This window comes from Corythoichthys intestinalis, chromosome 7 (assembly GCF_030265065.1).
Source record: "Corythoichthys intestinalis isolate RoL2023-P3 chromosome 7, ASM3026506v1, whole genome shotgun sequence".
Taxonomy (NCBI): domain Eukaryota; kingdom Metazoa; phylum Chordata; class Actinopteri; order Syngnathiformes; family Syngnathidae; genus Corythoichthys; species Corythoichthys intestinalis.
In genome coordinates this window covers 27,478,184-27,498,457 of record NC_080401.1, presented here as the reverse complement: position 1 = coordinate 27,498,457, position 20,274 = coordinate 27,478,184, and the positions used below count along the sequence as shown (strand labels likewise).

Here is a 20,274-nt window from a genome sequence, read left to right as displayed (position 1 = left end):
AGCCTCCGAACTATTTTTAATGTGTCCGTTTTACTCTGTAAACCTCCATTTACAGATGTCACACAACCGCTTTTGTTTCAACCCAGCCATAAAACGAAGGTAATTAATTATATTTATTATTCAAAATGTCTGTCGTTTTTAGCTTAGAATCATTAATTGATGTCTAATGTTTTGTTTAAAAAGAAAAAAACGACTTTAGAAAATTATTCACTTGCATATTTTAAACTTTTAAAAAACTTACGTCACAATAAAAAAAATGGTGTCTGTAAAAAAGTCACGGATATTTACCTCATAACTATTGCTTAATTGTATTTTTTTTTTTTGTTTCTGTCGCATTTTTTCCCGATACGTTAGATAATAAATAATCAAATCAACAAAGAAAAATGGGGGAAAAAAACTTTTATATGAAAAAGCAAATCTCGACCACTCCTTGATGTCTGCGATTTCTACATCACGACCCTTGTTATATTACCATGTTTCACCCATAAATACCCCCCAAAAATCCAGCTGTGGCCATTCACAGCTGTGTCTTGACACTCAGTCATACATGCTACATGGAGTTTTTGGATCAAAACAAGGTAAGTATGCGATAATATCTCGTTAAAGTCATGGCGTCTATAATTCTGCTCTCGCGTGCTCTCACCTCCAGATAGGGTTTTGCTGTTGAAAAAAAAAAAAAAAATTAAATGCCCTCCTGTTCAAAAATTTTCTTCCTCCAGAAAATTGAGATTTTAAGCTTTCCAACGTTGTATCACTCGTGCGTATCGGACAATTTTGAAAGTTGGCTGAATTGGGGGTTTCAGAGCGGGACTTCAAGTCACCTGAGTGTTTTTTTTTTTTTTTTGTATTATTATACTTTGAGGGAAAAAAAGTGAAAAACATGTCTTATATGTATCAATTTCCAACGCTAAATCTGAATAAATACATTGAGGGGGGGAAAAACATATATATATATATATATACATACATATATATATATATATAGTTTAGGTATGCTACTTTGCGGTTTTTCACTTATCGCGGCGGGTTCTGGTCCCCATTAACCGCGAAAAATGAGGGATCACTGTAATCTTACAACCATAATCACTACTTAGCCACAGTGCCATCTGCTGGAAAATTTGGAGTAATGTGCCTGTCACTGGACGACACAGCAAAATAAGAGTGCAGTATGCTTTTAATGTAACTTCATACCCATTGCAACTTTTAGGGGGTTTTCCAATAAAAAAATATTTACACATGAGAAAGTAATGGTCAGGAAGCGACACTCTTACTTGTTTCTAAAAGGTAGTTGGAGAGATATTATGCATTTGACATGATTTTGTGATGTACATGTACAGCCTAAGTGTACAACCATTGGGAAAAACCTAGCCATCGCTAAGAAAAAACTACAGATACCACATTGCCCTGCGACATGCGTGACTGTGAATCATTCATCCGCATTTTTCCTGAATGATGTGCGCAGTAAAATGGGGCGTTGTAGAGACTCTCACGTTCATTCGTGGATAAACTATTTTTAACGACGTAGGCTACCGTAATGTTAGCAAAAGAAGACCTTGAAGAAAAGGAGGAGACAGTTTGTTAGTCGCAGATTTCAATGGGCAAAGAAAGAAGGCTGCGCGTAAAGATTCGAGCACTTCCGAGATATACAGGAATTTCTTTTGCCATCTAAACATTTGAGCGAGGGTTTGTTGCTCATGCATGGAACTTGTTGGGAGTTTCCTTATTTAACGAAGTCATTTTGTTGCTTCTCCTGCAAAAGGCAAGCGGGATAAGTTACGTGACTCCGTCCTAGCGGGAGCAAACTTTTCTTTGCTTGCTTTCTGAAGGAACAGCGAAGGACATGGCCAAATTGTTCCGCGCTGCTATAATGGGTCCTCCGGGATCAGGTAAAGGAACCATATCAGAGAGAATTGCGCAAAGCTTCGGCCTGCAGTATTTATCCAGTGGTCACTTCTTACGTGAGAGCATAGCAGCCAATACAGGTAAGATGAACTTGAATCGTTGCGTCATAGGGCAGAATAAACATGATATTTTTTTTGATTTTTTTCCCCCCCACCATAAAGTGTACCGAAGCATTTTTGTGTACATCTGCATGCGTAACGGCAACAACGCCCATTCATTTTATTTCCTGCAAATCAATTGAGCTGACTTTGAAAACATTTCCTAAAACGTTGCAGAATAGGACAGGAACCAATTAGAAGGTTTGCGTCTTGTCTGTCGCCCAGTCGCAGATTGACGGAGGGGCAGTGAAAATTGTATAAATTATTACACTAACAATTAAGGGTGTGACAATATATCGAAATCGTGATATATCGTGATACTTTGTATCCCAAAATGTTATCGATATGCTCCTGCCAAGAATCGAAACACAGTAATCCCTCGTTTTTCGCGGTTAATGGGGACCAGAACCCACCGCGATAAGGGAAAAACCAAGAAGTAGCGGTGCCACCCTCCCAGTTCAAATGTATTGGACGTCTACTAGTGATAAACTCATTCCAATTCACAGCAGAAGCTTGTTTTTCTGTTTATTAGTGATTTGTAGAATATTCTAGAATGATTTCCTTAGCAGTGTATCGATAATCGTTGCATCACCATATCGTCAGATCGTTATCGTGAGCTTTGTATCGCATATCGTATCATGAGGTACCAAGAGGTTCCCACTCCTAGTAACAATAATTTGAGTAATTATTAAATTATTATCAATGATGCACATCAAAATTTGGACAACACTTGGGATAAATATTAAGTCTGTGAAGTTTCGGATTTGACTCTTAACTGAAGTTCCCACTTCGATCATCACTTAACTTGTAGCAGGATGTTGTTGCCCATGTTACATAAGCTGTTTGACAGTCCAGTCGGGGATTGCAATAGGAGTTTGCCACTTCCCACGTCCAGGAGTTTATACATACATAAACTGCATTATCTGTCTGATGTAAACCAGAGGCAGGAGTAGAAGTAAAGACATATGTGGAAAAAGGCATGCTGGTTCCTGACCATGTGATGACCAGGCTGATGATGCCCAGACTCGAACGCCTAAGTGGCCAAAGTTGGCTTTTAGATGGTAAGAAAATATTTCATTTGTTCTAGTGTAACAGTGCTTTATTTCCACAAATGTATTTTCAAGCACCCTTTCTATAGTTGCTTGAGGAGAATGACTTATTCATGATGTATGCCAGGGTTAGTAATGGCAAGTCTTCCTGAATGTTGATTGGCCTACTGGGTTCCACCCCCATCATCTCAGATGATTCTTTAAGAGAAAGACATGCATGCGCTATAAGTGCTTTTATAGTGTACATAGTACACTTTTGGCACTGATACCACTCCCATCTGGTTTCCATTCACAGCAGAACAAGGGAAGACTTGCATCAAAACGTTGTGTATAATGTATTGTCCATTTTCAAACAGGATCAGGAATACCGTAATAATCGGACTACAGTATAAACCACTACTTTTTTCCCTCATTTTGAATCCTGCGGTTTATAGTCCAGTGCTGCTTTATTTGTTTATTTATTTGGGTTAGTAGGTAACACTTTATTTGACAGCGGCATAAGACCATCATAATCGTGACATGACATTACCATGGGCATTAATGAATGCTTATGACAGATGTCATTAAGTGTTATGCGACAAATTATGTCAGTAACTCCATTTATGTCCAGATTGGATCTTTTACATCCATTCAAAAGGGAGATCATTTGCTGGATGACACAAAATGACATCTGTCATAAGCATTCTTTAATGCTCGTGCCAGTTTCATGTCATAATTATGATGGTCTTCTGACAGTCTAATGGCGCCACTGTCAAATAGAGTGTTACCAAATTGGCAATTAATAAAACAACTAGAACAGAAACTGAAGAAATAATTAGCACACAACATAAATTTTGATTTGTCATTTACATCTGTAGCGCTGCAAAGCATGCTAGGAGGCAAGCAGTTCAGAAAAAGAATTAGTATAAAAAGTTTAATGACATTTAAAAAATAATTTGGAAAAAATGATTAATTTAGTACATGCTGGACGACAACAGTGTTGACAGCAGGTGGCAGCAGAGGTTGACTGTCTACCCCAAGAGAACAGTGATGGCCAAATGAAGCCTCTTGAAGCAATGAAGCTTAGCAGTCAGTTGGTTCAACGCTTCATGGTGGGTTATCTGGTCTTATGACAATTTTATGATACCGCTGTCAAATAAAGTGTTACCGGTTGGTATCTTTTGGTGTAAATATTACCATAATACAGTGAGGACAGTTGCTGCTTATAACCCAGTGTGGCTTATCTGTGAACAAATGCCGTTTTCGTATCAAATTTGGTGGATGGCGGTGCGCCTTGTGAGAAAACGTTATCTATATAAATAGATATTAATAATAATTAATTAAAAACAATAATAAAAAATAATTATAATAAATATAGTTTTCATAGAATTCTCTATTAACAACAAAAATATGCACACTGTATGGAATGAAAGTATTATTCTTATGTCGTGCTTCCTTAAGGCACAACAGGTCACTGTCTTTTTTCGAAGTTAAATATTATCTTGCATCTTTAATATTGGACAAACATTGATGAACACAAGTACTTGTTGCATCAATGGTTTAAACCTGCAAGCAGAATCAGTAATCAGTAAACAATGTCTGTTTTATGTTGGGTAGAGAAAAGAGCAATCACACAGCCAGGCATTTTGTGCCTCTTTAATGCGATGGCAGTTATGTACAACATGCAACACTGATTCATAGTTAAAACATCACACATATGAAGTTGGAATGCTACATGGAAGTACTGTTTGTTCACCTTCTCTCAATGTCAGATAATTTCACTTCCTGCCTTTGTCCGTTTCTCACTACTAATCTTCATTCAGGAAATTTCAGTCACTTACTTTTACTACCAAATGTAAAAGAAAGACTTTTTCTTTTAAACGAATGACATGCATTTTAAAATAAATGAAGAAGACCATGCTATGTATTAATAAAATTTAGGGTTGTTCCGATCATGTTTTTTTGCTCCTGATCCGATCCCGATCGTTTTAGTTTGAGTATCTGCCGATCCCGATATTTCCCGATTCGATTGCTTTTTTTTTTTTTTGCTCCCGATTCAATTCCAATCATTCCTGATAATTTTTCCCGATCATATACATTTTGGCAATGCATTAAGAAAAAAATGAATAAAACTCGGACGAATATATACATTCAACATACAGTACATAAGTACTGTATTTGTTTATTATGACAATAAATCCTCAAGATGGCATTTACATTATCACCATTCTTTCTGTGAGAGGGATCCACGGATAGAAAGACTTGTAATTCTTAAAGGATAAATGTGACTTTGTATGTTGTGACTAAATATTACCATCTAGTGTATCTTTGTATATTGTGACTAAATCTTGCCATCTAGTGTATTTGTTGAGCTTTCGGTAAATGATACTGTAGCCATTTAACTGTTCTGCCCAAATGCATGATGGGAAGTGCAACCATGACTGTGCGTAGTGGCACCAATTGATATATTTTCTCTGCGTTGGGAAATAAAATAGGGTGTTAAGAAAAAGATCAACTACTACCTTTCTTCCCCACATTGCTTTCCATGATATCTCTAATTGTTGAAAGAGGGATTGTAAGGCTTTAGCCAATTAAAAAAAGGCTCCAAAGGCTGCCAAAATTCACTCTACTCATATTACGCTGCCTTTTAACTCTATATTTAGGTAAAACGGTGCCATTATAGATTGAACGAGACAATGCGTGATTGGGTTGTGTAGCGCATGCGTTAATTGCGTTAAATATTTTAACGTGATTAATTTTTTAAAAATTAATTACCGCCGTTAACGCGATAAATTTGATAGCCCTTCTTTAAGCCAAAACTAAAGACTCTGGATGAGTGTAAGACATTTTGTCTGTAACGTTAAATACAGTTAGAAAACGACTTAATTAAAAAAAAAAAAAAAGGCATGTCCGATACTTTTTTGCCGATTCCGATACTTTGAAAATGACGTGATCGGACTCGATCGATCGGCATCCTGATCGATCGGGACATCTTTAATAAAATTGCCTACAAAATACATTTTCTGCATGTAATGTGCATACAGTATGGGTAATTGTTGTGTACAGTTAAGCTAAGAAGGATGGTATTATTATTTTTTAATGTGTTAGAAAACCCAACTACCTGTAGAAAACCCAAGGGAAGAACTTACAAGCTTCACATTAAAAGCTAACTGAAATTCGAACCTCCAACTTTGACTGCGAGGCAGTCATGCAAACCACTCGATGTAATTAATGCATATTCACATGTAATCTAATCAGCACACACAATTGCATTACAGTATTCTATTTTATCTTTTACGTGAAGTAACCTTGAGGTGAGATATAAATCGGATTGATTAACAGCCAGTTCAAAATTTTACTGTACATAATACAACTATTAACAAACATAATGACAGGTCATTTTAAGTGCTCATTTAAAGTAAGTAAAGAGTATGGTTTCGGACAATCGGAGGAAGAAGAAATCCTTGGATAAAACCTACAGAAGCACAGGGAGAACCAATCCACACACACAGGACACAGCCAATACACTTGGCCCTTTCACACTTGTTTTTGTTAAGCATGTCTGCAGTCTGTTCGGTGCTATCAGAATATTATCCTTTCGTATTTCTCACCAGGTTTTCCACGGACACTTGCACAGGCCCAGTCCTTAAACAATTTGTACCAGCTTGACTTGGTGATCAGTCTCAACATCCCTTTTGAGACGCTTAAGGACAGACTGAGTGACCGCTGGATCCACCCAAGCAGCGGTCGAGTTTACAACATGGGTTTCAACCCACCACGAGTTCAGGTCTGAAAAGTTTCATCTTGAAGTGGCTTATTATGTTACCAAGTTACTGTTTTACAACTCAGTTTCATGTATCTTACATTTCAGTGCAGCCTTCCTGCACACAACTCTCTTTGAGTTTCATGCATCATATAATTTGCTTTTACCATTCCCATTCAACATTGATTGTGAACATACGGTCTCACTGACAAACAGGCACACATTAACCAAACAAGCACATCCTAATGAAGAGGGGGGGCAAGGCAAATTTATTTGTACAGCACAATTCAACACAAGACAATTCAAAGTGCTGTACATCACATGAAGGTCATAAAATCACATTAAATCAAAAAAGAACGTTAAAACAAAGGCAACTGAAACAGGAAATGAAATTATACATGAAAATCACATTAGATTGAAATCAGAAATGGAAATAAAGCAGCGAAGGAATGAAAAGCAAATAGCTTGGAGTTTGAAATATGTAGACAGTTATGGATATGCAGTGATGAACAAAAGCGGTTATAGCCCTGATTTAAAGGCACTAACAGTTTTAGCACACTTCAGACCTTTAGGTAACTTGTTCCAGAGGTGAGGAGCATACTGTAATTACTAAATGCTGCCTCACCCCGCTTGGTTCTTGTTCTTGGAACATATAAGAGCCCGGTTCCAGACGACCTTAGGAGTCTAGATGTTTCATTGGGATCCAACAAATCAAGCATGTATTTTGGTCCAAGGTCATTAAGTGTTTTGTAGACAAGCAGTATTTTATAGCCTATCCTTTGACTCACTGGAAGCCAGTGTAAGAATTTCAAAACCGGTGTAATGTGGTCCAATTTCCTTGGACTTGTAAGGACTCTGGCAGCAGCATTCTGTAATAGCTGCAGCTTCCTAACTGATTTTTATCAAGACCTGTAAATATACCGTTGCAGTAGTCCAATCTACTGAAAATGAATGCTTGCAAAAGTTTTTCCATGTCTTGTTGAGTCACAAGCATCTTAATTCTGGCTATATTTTTTGGTGGTAATAAGCAGATTTAGTGACAGACTTTAGATGGCTATCAAATTTTGGTTTGAGTTTTTTGTCTGAGTCAATAATTACGCCAAGGTTTCGACTTGATTTGTAGCTGTAAGTGACATTGTTCTAAGGTGCGTGCTTATCTTTGACCTTTCATTTTTTGGTCCAAAATTGATCACCTCTGTCTTCTCCACATTTAGCTGGAGAAAATTCTTGCACATCCTATCATTGATTTGATGAATGCACTTACTCAGGGAGACCAAGGGACTATAATCATGTGGGAACACAGAAATATAGAATTGTGTGTCATCTGCATAGGTGTGATTGATGTCATACTGTTCCATGATCTAAGCTAGGAGAAGCATATAGATGTTAAATAAAAGTGGTCCAAGAATGGACCCTTGAGGGACTCCACACGTGAATTTGGTTCGTTCTGACTGATGGTTTCCGATTGACACAAAGAAATCCCTGACATTTAAATAAGATGTGAACCACTGAAGAACAGTGTCAGTGAGCCCTACCCACTGTTCCAATCTGTTGGGCATTTTTATAACATTATTATTTCACTTGTTTTATTCAAAAATTTGGTTTCGAGCTAAACGTTGGTAACTCATCCATGTGCCACAAAAATGTTTCATTGTTTTGGGTGCTGTCCACTTTTTTAGTATTGCTTGAGTGCTGTATTTTTAAAATGAGACAGTACTTTCATTCTATTACAAAGAGCTACATTCCCCTTGCTACTTTTATTTATTTATTTATTTATTTTTTAATGTTTTCATTACACAAAAATCTTTTACTGTCTTTTATCTTCTGTTTTGTTAGTGAGCCTTTTGACTATGGCACTCACACATGGCACATGACTGTTTCACCAATCCATCAGTAATACTACTGTGGAACCAGTAGTATTGTGGAACCAGCTGCTACTGTGGAACCAGCTGCTTGCGTTCTCAAGAACGCAAGCAGTGGTTCCATGCCCCATGCAGACAAATAATTTTTAAAATGACCAATTTTAATGAAACCTAAAGACAATGGTAAAAAGAACTTTAATCTCTGGCTGGTGAGCCTCTTGTGTTGTGTATTGTGAGTGTAAACAAAGTCAATTTAATCCATTTTTGACAGAGAATTTTTATAAATGCATTTTAAAGAGCTCAGATGTACCATAATTTTCAGACTATAAAATGCTACTTTTTTCTCTCCGTTTCAACCCAGCATCCTCCTTAACGAAGTGGCTTATTTATGGAACGAGTTTCATGTTTGCTCATTAAAAATTTAAAAACAACTTTTTATTTTCATTTAATTTACTCTTGCATATTGTCATAGCCATATAGCATCATTAGTATCATTCTAAAGCACATTCAAGTCACAATTTTACCTTGAGTTGATTTGCGAAAGCTATATATTTCATACACTACTAAATAGAAACTTGCCTTTGCGTCATGGCTTACAACAGCGTTTCTGTTTGGGACATTAGCTAAACTGAAGTCTGATGGAGAGTGAAATATTGGCACAACAACATGTTATACTGGTTGAGAGCCACAAATGCTAGCAACATGCCTGCATCAACACTCAGCAGTCTTCTCATAGGTGACTGGAAATAATTACTTCCACATATCTATGCAGGCTGGTTTTATCATCATCAATAACTCATTCATTCATTCATTCATTCATTCATTTTCCATGCCGCTTATTCCTCACGAGGGTTGCGGAGGTGCTGGAGCCTATCCCAGCTAACTTCGGGCAGTAGGCAGGGGACACCCTGAATTGGTTGCCAGCCAATCGCAGGGCACAAGGAGACACACAACCATTCACGCACACACTCACACCTATGGACAATTTAGAGATCATCAATAACTAAATAAATAATACGTTTTTTTTTTTTTTTTTAAACTTCCAATCCGATTTTTGCAGATAAAGAAATAATAATATAGGTATCGGATCGTTATCTTCCGTTTCACTTATCCTCACAAGGGTCTTGGGGTTGCTGGCGCCTATCCTAGCTAACCGGCGGGGTATTCCCTGAATAGGGAGACAGCCAATCACAGGGTACAAGGATACAAAGAACAGGTCATGCGCACACTCATACCTTGGAACAATTCGAAGTGGTCAATCAGCATCCCATGCATGCTTTTGGGATGTGAGAGGAAACTGGATTACCCGGCGAAAACCCATGCAGGCACTGCGAGATCATGCAAACTCCACATGAGAAGGTCGGAGTCCCGGATTGAACCCTTGATGTGAGGATTATGAGGCGTACATGCTAAACACTCAAATTTATATTTTTAGACAATCAAAAATAATGCAAAAAAATAATGCAACTAGTAAATGACGAATCATGTGTTTTGTATTAAAGTGAGCCCTGCTGGTACCTCTTCGAGAAATACAATTATTACAAGAAATTACAAATATTACAAGATGCTGTCTTACTTCTGTCTTACTAAAGTGAAGTAATACCAAAGAGCGGACATATTTGCTAAGTGGTTTGACTTACAGCACTCAAAAAGTGCAACGGATCTGAAAACACACTTGAATATTAGATCAGATCCGATCTTGTGACCACACCTGATACTGTCTGATTCTCCCCAAAAATAGCCATATTGGTCGTCGATACCGACACTGAGTACTGGCTTGGCACAACACCAATGAAAAGCACTAGATATAACAAAAACTCAGTACACATGTGACTAAGTCCCAATTCCCCCGTAACGAGTAATATTTGCATGTTGGACCGGCCTACAAGTGCAGGCCTTGAAGTTATCAGCTTCCTGACAGTGCAAGGTCATAAAACATACAACAGTCAACAGCAAGTGTATGAAAAAATAATAATTATATACAGTAAACAATATACAGTACACAAAGTGAGTGATTTATAGTATGAAATTTACAGTGTTCATGCTGTCCACTTGCCACCATGCCCCATGGCAAATTGAAGCATAGTGTGACATTCATGGAAAGATAATGGCCTCTCCCATTTTTTTTACTGGGAGCCAACAATAATACCCATATTGGCCATGCAAATCGTATGCCTCATTTTATTATGAGCTCCCAAAAGAGGCAAAAACCAAACAAAAAATAAACTGGAAGAAAAAACTAAAACAAACATACACTGTAAAAGAAATACATTAATGAAAAAACAAGATAGGACAATAACAAATGAGATATGAAATACATTCGGATAAAATAATAATAATAATCAATCAGATTCAGTGTCACAGCATATTAAGACACCAGCACCCCTGTGTTTTTTTGTTTATATAACCAATGGCTATCGAAGATGAGCTCTGATACTGGGCCACCTGTCTCCACACGACCCACAACAAGTAATCCACCGTTTGCCACAAATCATAGTTTGTTCTTGATGGCTATAGCTAGTCATTTAGGTGCCCAAGGAAACCGTTATGGGGTGCTTCACAAACAGATGAACACTGCTATTGGAAAAAGCATTTTAGATTAACTACTGTATTTACAAGATTTGAAGTTCAGTCCATCAGTCAAGTCTATTTTTATGAAAGGCTTAACTTATTACAATCCCACAATGAAATGGAAATGTGTTATTTGTTCTAATTTATCATTACATTTAGGCCTGACCTAAAAGAAAGAGCTGCTTATACAGAATGTAGGGTGTAAGTAGTGGTCCTACTTTTAGATTACTATTTCTTTTGCTTAGTGAATACTGCTGAAGATAACCCCTCTCCACTCAAAAATCAGTTATCAAATCGCAGTGGCAATATTTGTTCAGAAATCATTATTTTAAAATAACAGTTAAAATTTTATATTTTTGCATGTTGTTCTGTAAAAGAGTTGAAGACACTGTATCGGCTGTCAAATTTAAAGAAAATTTAAATTAAAGACACACAGTGTATAACTGGTTAGCATGTCTCCTCATAATTCTGAGATCAAGGGTTCAATGCCAGGCAAATACAAGTATAAATATGCATGTGAGTGCTTGTTTACTACCCACGCGAGGATAAGTGAGAACGGAAACATTTTGGTTTTGGCTAGTGACCACAGCTCTTTACTTTTACCCTTTCCATTGCTCGTACAATTAATTTTACCAACATCTGATTGTTGTTATATGCACGGTGCGTTTCTTTGATATACGGAGAGGGCTTATACAGGATTTTCATCTACATGTTTACAGTGCATAAGGTGCTTTACATTGGTACAAGTCACCCATTCATACACATTCATATACCAGTGATGTTGGTGCCATGCAAGAAGCTGTTATACTCACTGGGAGCAATTTGGGGTTCAGTCTTTTGCTCAAGGACACTTCGACAATGGGCAGTCGCAGCAAGGATCCAGCCACTGACTCTTCAGTTTTTAGACCCACGCTTCACACGCAATGTCTCTTTTAAGTTTCTTTTTAGTAAGTTATTTAAGATGTGCATTATACGCTTGGGTTTTAATCACAAGAATCTTTAAAAACGCTTCAATAAAGCAAACTATAATTATTTGATTCATTGACCAGTGTACCTTCCTGTAAGGTAAAAATACTTGATTTCTAACTCAGCAACATCGCACTACAACTGAAACTGTTTTCATTTTGTAACCACAGGAAAATGAGTCATAGTCATAATATTGTTGTGCAACATTGCCATGCAGTAAAAGACAGCAGCTCATGTGACACAAAAGGCGCCTCATTTTCTAGTTTTAATAGCATGTAAATGATGAGGAGAAAGTCTAGGATGTACTTCAACTATCATCTGTCTGAAGTGTATTTTATCTGAGGAGGAGTTGTGCCCTCAAAATTTCTGTAAGGATATGGATTTTTGTGCATATGCATGTGAATTTCCACATGCAAACACATGTATATAAGAGTATCTGTGTGAAAAATGTGTGAAAAGCAGTGCACATCACTTTATGAAAAGTAACATTTCAAAAATGCAACATTTTTAATAATACCAATTACTTTGACTGTAAATAAAAGATCCTCGCAGCAATGTTTCATGGGCCTACCACTGGCTCCTATATAAGCTAAAAAATATACTAATTCCTCTTCTCGCCCATTTGGTCTGTTGTGGTCTGACTTCATTGTCTCTGTGTTTGACTCTGCAAAGGGAGAAGATGACATTACTGGTGAGCCGCTGATTCAGCATGATGATGACAGACCAGAAGCTTTGATGGCCAGACTGAGACATTACAAAGATGTGGCTAAGCCCGTCATTGACTTATACAAGTCAGTAATTTTTTTTTTCCTAAAAACAAAAGTTGATGTACAGCAGTTTTGTTTTTAGCAGCACTTTTAATTAGTCCTTTGGACTGAAAATACTTATTAGTCTTATGTCCCTTTCCCACTGAAACTAGTGGGTCAACACGTGTTTTTTCCAAGCCGATGCAACCAACTAGCAATTGGCATTTGCCACCTTTCCCACTGACTAAAAAAAGCCGTGTCTTTTTTTTCTTTTCACCCGTCTAACCCCCCACCCCTCCTCAGCCGTGCGTAAGGTTACGTGACGTCACCACGCTAAGATGCGCGTCGCAAGTGCGACCGAATTCATTCAGTTTAAGGAAGTAAACAATGCAGAGCAACATGGAAGCCTCCTTTCCGTTTGTTTTCTCTGTTTTCATGCTTTTTACTGCCCTCAAAATGGTCGAAATGCAGCAAAGGATCAACACTCTGCTTGTGCTGAGGCAACGTAGGCGACGTCGTAGCCTCAAGCCTTTTGGCCAGTGGGAAAGGGGTATTAGCCATATTTTGGTCATTTCAAAATATGTTTGTCATTGTCTAGTTTTGGTGAACGAAAACTCAGCAAATTTCGTCTCGTTTTAGTCAATAGTTACTCAATATGTTTTTGTCTGTAAAATTCAAGTTTTTATATAAATAAATAAATGAAGCTTTCCAACAATTTGAATTTAACATTTACAGATGAGGACATAATTGTAGAGTCTGCAAGGACATCACCGTGTTTGTGATGATAATACACACTAAGCAGGAAAACAGTACATTATTTTAAATTAATTAATCCCACCTGGACGCCACAAACTAGGTTAAAAAAAAAGTCTGAGTTTAAGACGACGTTCACCACGTTAAATGCTAATGGGAATGCTATACTAATGCTACAAGTTACATTTAGTGTGTGATGATCACTCAGCACAGACCTTTAAGGCTAACAATGTATGTTCTCTCTTCCCAATACAAAAAAAACCTAATCTCTTTTCAAAACGAGCAAATCTGGAGAGGACACCAGTAAGTAAGCGTGTGTGTAGGCGAGGAGAGCAAGTCTGGAGAGGACACCAGTGAGTAAGTGTGTGTGTAGGCAAGGAGGGGCTGCAGCACATCACATGAGTGACACGACCAAACACTGCTACGATGCTGGCTAACTCCTAACTAAAATGTCACACATTGTGAACTTGTGACCGAAACTATGGCACATTTTCATCTCGTTCTTGTTTTGTCAGACGAAACCTGGCATTCGTCTCGTTTGGTTTTCGTCTCATAAGACACGATTATAGCTCGTCATTATCATGAAAAAAAAATTTTGGCGATGAAATGGAATATATTCGTTATTGTCATCGTTGATGAAAATAATACTGTTGAAATGGTTAAAATTGTGTTCTACACTTTTTCCCCTCTTGAGCTACTTGTAAATACAGTATATACTTCATATATCACTCTATATGTAATACATTAATGTATATATCACCTTGTATTGAATACAGACAAAGTATAGTGTTTTCCTTATATCCACAAAAATGTGTGCTTTGCACATAAGAATTGAAAATGTGTTTGGTTAGTGTCCTGCTCCGACAACTTGCATTGACTAGAACCTCACTCCGAATGAAATCTTTGCTTTAAGGAAGTCCTGAAAATAACTTATTTATTGCTATCCAGACATGTAATTTCAACTCCTTCGCCTTTCTCTCTCTCAGCTCCCTCTTAGTGTCATAGTGTTATGAAAAGTGAATGAATGAAAAGTGTCAAAGATCTGCTGCCTCGTCCTTGTGACTCATCATTGCCACACTTTCAAGATGGACAAATACCAAATTACTTAAGTTTTAGGCTGCCAAATATTTGGGGAAAATCATAAATATAAAGGCTCCACTATACAAGCACAACACTGTCTAACTGGCTGGTATTTTTATGATTATTTGATTGTCCGGTAGGATGCAACTTGAGCTTTTTACGACCTTTTACGACAATGATAAATTGCTGTTGTAACTTGTTATCACTTCACACAGGTCACAAGGAATCCTTCACTCATTCTCTGGTACAGAAACAGATCGAATTTGGCCTTACATCAACTCCCTCCTCAGCACTAAGATGCAATCACAGCCATTTGATGCCCATCAAAGCCAGGCACCCTGACTCTTTTCACAGAGACGACTACAAAATCATCAAGAAAAGGGTAGAATGTGGATTAACCCTCTTCAATGCTGGATTGTTTGTCTTCCTGGTTCATCATAAACAGCAGGGTTAAGGAGTGTAAGGATCTATTCTGTTTTTATGCAATTGTCTTTTTGAGTTTAGCTATTTTTATTGTTTCTTTTGAATTCTAAATTGGAGGTGTGGGTTTGTATATTTTTTTCTCAACTATGTAGAAGAATACTTTTTAGTGAATAGTGAATAATATTATTAAAACAAGCTATTCTTCACAAGCTTGATATTTTCTTGCGACCGAGACAATCTTATTTGACAGTCTAAATTGGAGCTGTTTAAAAAAACAAAAGCTAATGACATAACAGGAGATTAGAGGAAGGAAGTATGAGATGAAAGAAAAAGAGAAATTAAGAAACATGACAACTGTAAAGGAAGGATTTCCTTTAAAATGTATCACCGCCCAAAGTTCACTATATTCTTTAGGTCAGATTGCTAATAAAGTTTTCCGACCTGTTGGCGTAATTCAGAGTGGAATCGTTCGAATGTTGAATTTCAAATTGAACTACAGTGGTACCTCGACACTAGATCACTTCAACACACGATCTTTTCGACATCTGATGTAAAATTTGAATCGCCATTTGTTTCTACATCTGACGACATGCTCGAAATACGACGATCTATGACAGCGGCGCAGTTTCTTTTTTTTCCCACAAGACTGCTGCATGGCAGATTTTCTTGTGAAGTCAATCAACATGGATTCCAATAATGTTAGTGCAGGTGGTGAAAAAAAGAAAAAGGTGATGCTTACATTGAAATAAAGTTGGAAATAATAGAAAAGTATGAGTGTCGTGTGCACGTCCATGTACTGGCTCGACAATATGGCCATAGAATGTCTACTCTTGACGGTCCTCCTCCAACCTCCGTTCGCAAGTCTTTATAAGTTAAGGTGACAATTATTATTGTGGTAACTTCGCCAAAGAGATCGCCTGCTTCATCAGGTTTCTAGTCATTTATTCCATCAACTTGTGCAACACAACGCGCCTACAGTCCCCGGCAGCTGACCATGTAAAATGAAAGTGAAAAGTCCTCCCTCACTCTGGCACGTCAACCAAGCAGTGCGTTCAGGTACACCACGCAAAAATACATCTGGCACATTAAAACCTGATCCGTCACATTATTACAGGTGTTATTATTATCGTTATTATTAATATATTATTATTATTCCAATTTTTATCCACAATTTACTTGTTTTGCTCTGTGCAATAGCTGTTTGGAATAGTACCAGCAGTATTTGTTAAGGATTTAGTGTAGGTTTTCGGGCAGTGGAACAAATAAATGGAATTATAATGTATTCTTATGGGAAAATCCTGCTCGCCATACGACCATTTCGACTTACAAACTAGGTTCTGGAACAAATTAACTTTGTATGTAGAGGTACCAGTGCATTTTAATTTAATTCAGTATATACGAACATGATATTGTAGTACCCCACGAATCAGATGGCATTTAAAATTCATGAAGCACTTTCTCAGACATACAGTAATAATTCATGAAAGTGGGAAAAAAAATTCTTAATTATATCTGATATAGATCTGACAAATAATAAAATGACAGGACAAACAAGGAAGGAAGGTTATTTTACATTCTCAACAGATCTGAAAATTACTTCGTGCTTTTGGAGTAAATTTAATGATTATGTACTATGTATTGAACACGCAAAGGAATGATTTCTGTGCGTGACCGGAAGCGATTCACATTACTTAACATGGGTCTCTTAATGTGGTGTATTCTTTTATTATGTTAATGATGTGTCTTTAGCTAAATTGTACACAGACACTGAGACAATTATGCATCTACAACTTTTGCCACATTACTGCTTAGTTGCAATACCGTAAATTCCCTCTTCTGTCTTACGTTCACCATTACAGACAGGCACATTTCCTCTTTGTACCCTTCTGTGGTAGCAACCAAAAAATATCAAACAGGCAAAAAACTTTAGATAAGCCTTAGAGTTTTCGGCACTCGCCAAGATGAAGACTTGAGTCCTAATTCAGTTTTTTTGCCACTTTCCTAATGTGAGTTAATGAGTTAAATATGCTAATTGAATGTGTTTTTTCCCCTCTGAACATGATGTTTTTTTTCCCAAATTGTGTGACTTGTGGGCCATTCAAATTAGGAGATTTTATTATACAACAATAGGTGTGTCTGTCCTCTGTATGTTGAATGGAAATTCATTTACCAATATCATTGAGTGACTTTTAGATTAGCTGTACATGTTGTGCAATGCAAACTAGGCAGCTGCTATGTAACTGCGCTAGAGAACCAGTTACGGGTACTTGTTACAATTCTGCTCAATTATCATAGTGTTTAAAGGTGTTTATCTGTTTAAATGGATAACAGGTCATGTTTGTGCTGAAAATACATTCCAAAAATGTCATAAGAGTAACTCTGCAGTGCCAGACAGAGTTACATAGTTGCTGTTTGCATTGAATTGTCATAACCTGAAATAACCACCACCAGACTGTTAGCATTCAGACAATATTCCATAACTCAATGTTCCTATGACATGGTGAAGTATCATTGTTACGTACCTTTGACAAGTTAATAAGTCTCCACTGCCCAACATGGTTAAGTCTGCTTCTCTGCTTGCTGCCTCATGTAAAGAGAATGAATAATTGAAATGAAATTGGGTCTTTCTTGTAAGTTGGGTTCACACAATGGTGTTCCAACATCAAAACTGATTTTAAAAATGTGAGACTCCTCACACAAGAAAAAGTGTGTAGTGTAATCCAGATCACCAAAAGAGTACTTCTAATGATATCAACCAGCAATTGTAGGTCTTCTTCCCCAAACCAAATAACGGTTGTCATACTTTTCCATCCAAGGCTGACCAGGGACAACAGCATTTGCTTAATCATTTCCTAAATGGCTTTCTTTCTTTGTCAAAACATGATAGCGTTGTCTGGCTCGGCACAATTTTGTTTATTATAAACGTAACGATTTGTGATTGAAAATATAGAACAGCTTCAACATTTAAAATTGTCAGCACTCACTGTTTTACAATAGATTGAGGGAAAGTAACACTCATCAAACATCACAGTATCATTTCTCGAAATAACCAATAACCGACAGATATCTGATAATCAGACCTTTGCTATCTTTGATTTGAGGGCAGTAGGGATATGTGTCTTAAATTTCTGTGTGCCACACTTTACGTTCTGACAATGTATGTGCTTGTATTGAAATTCTGAATATAAATCCTTATTGTAACTTCCAATATGAGACATACATTTTTTCTTTTTTACACTGAATATACTGTGTATATATATACTATATGTAATAGCTTTCAAAATTAAACTTTTTAAGTTCAATGAGACACGTGAATGAGAAAATCCTGTGTCACTCTAATGGTTCAGCCAGTAAGAATGCTTTGTTTTTTTGTATTCTTTTTAAAGAGACTGTTAACAATGGATATGTCATGTGAAATGTCAAAAGATTCGTTGGGAGGTTAAGTTTCATGTGAACACACCCATGCTGGAACTACATAACCAGAATGTGTTTAACTTTGTTTGGACAGGTACCTGAATGATTGTGTTTTAAAAGTATTCAGGTGATAATGATTATACCGCACTGCTTTTGTGTAAGACATTTCTTTTTTTCAAATCGCTATTACTCAAACTTGTTACATTCCAAATACAATAAAACACTTTTCATGTGAATACATTTCTGTATTTATGTGATCAATTTCACCCCCTGTACAGTATTTCAACAGCATATTAGATGAGATTTAAATAAACCCTTTTAGGTGGTGTGATATTTCACATACGTACAGTGGGGCAAATAAGTATTTAGTCAACCACTAATTGTGCAAGTTCTCCCACTTGAAAACATTAGCGAGGGCTGTAATTGTCAACATGGGTAAACCTCAACCATGAGAGATAGAATGTGGGGGAAAAAAAACAGAAAATCCCATTGTTTGATTTTTAAAGAATTTATTTGCAAATCATGGTGAAAAATAAGTATTTGGTCAATACCAAAAGTTCATCTCAATACTTTGTTATGTACCCTTTATTGGCAATAACGGAGGCCAAACGTTTTGTGTAACTCTTCACAAGCTTTTCACACACTGTTGCTGGTATTTTGGCCCATTCCTCAAAGCAGATCTCCTCTAGAGCACTGATGTTTTGGGGCTGTCGTTGGGCAACACGGACTTTCAACTCTCTCCAAAGATTTTCTATGGGGTTGAGATCTGGAGACTGCCTAGGTCACTCCAGGACCTTGAAATGCTTCTTACGAAGCCACGCCTTTGTTGCCCTGGCTGTGTGTTTGGGATCATTGTCATGCTGAAAGGTCTAGCCACGTATCATCTTCAAAGCCCTTGCTGATGGAAGGAGATTTTCACTCAAAATCTCTCGATACATGGCCCCATTCATTCTTTCCTTTACACAGATCAGTCTTCCTGGTCCCGTTGCAGAAAAACAGCCCCAAAGCATGATGCTTCCACCCGCATGCTTCACAGTGGGTACGGTGTTCTTTGGATGCAATTCAGTATTCTTTCTCCTCCAAACACGAGAACCTGTATTTCAACCAAAAAGTTCTATTTTGGTTTCATCTGACCATAACACATTCTCCCAGTCCTCTTCTGGATCATCCAAATGCTCTCTAGCGAACTGCAGACGGGCCTGGACGTGTACTTTCTTCAGCAGGGGGACACGTCTGGCAATGCAGGATTTGAGTCCCTGGCGGCGCATTGTGTTACTGATAGTAGCCTCTGTTACTGTGTTCTCAGCTCTCTGTAGGTCATTCACTAGTTCCCCCCATGTGGTTCTGGGATTTTTGCTCACAGTTCTTGTTATCATTTTGACGCCACGGGGTGAGATCTTGCATGAGCCCCAGATCGAGGGAGATTATCAGTGGTCTTGTATGTCTTCCATTTTCTAATAATTTCTCCCACAGTTGATTTCTTTACACCAAGCGTTTAACCTATTGCAGATTCAGTCTTCCCAGCCTGGTGGAGGTCTACAATTTTGTCTCTGGTATCCTTCGACAGCTCTTTGGTCTTGGCCATAGTGGAGTTTGGAGTGTGACTGACAGGTGTGTTTTATACCGACAATGAGTTTTAAAGAAGGTGCCATTAATACTGGTAACGAG

General features: G+C 37.5%; 1 protein-coding gene across 1 annotated transcript; it reads left to right on the top strand.

The window, feature by feature from the left end:
- Nucleotides 1-1,472: 1,472 nt before the first annotated feature.
- ak4 (adenylate kinase 4) lies at nucleotides 1,473-18,842 on the top strand. Its single transcript, XM_057842001.1, has 5 exons — nucleotides 1,473-1,982; nucleotides 2,942-3,061; nucleotides 6,643-6,815; nucleotides 12,863-12,981; nucleotides 14,985-18,842. The coding sequence occupies exons 1-5, from the start codon at nucleotides 1,841-1,843 to the stop codon at nucleotides 15,109-15,111; spliced, it is 681 nt and encodes a 226-aa protein (XP_057697984.1). The 5' UTR covers nucleotides 1,473-1,840; the 3' UTR covers nucleotides 15,112-18,842.
- Nucleotides 18,843-20,274: the final 1,432 nt, after the last annotated feature.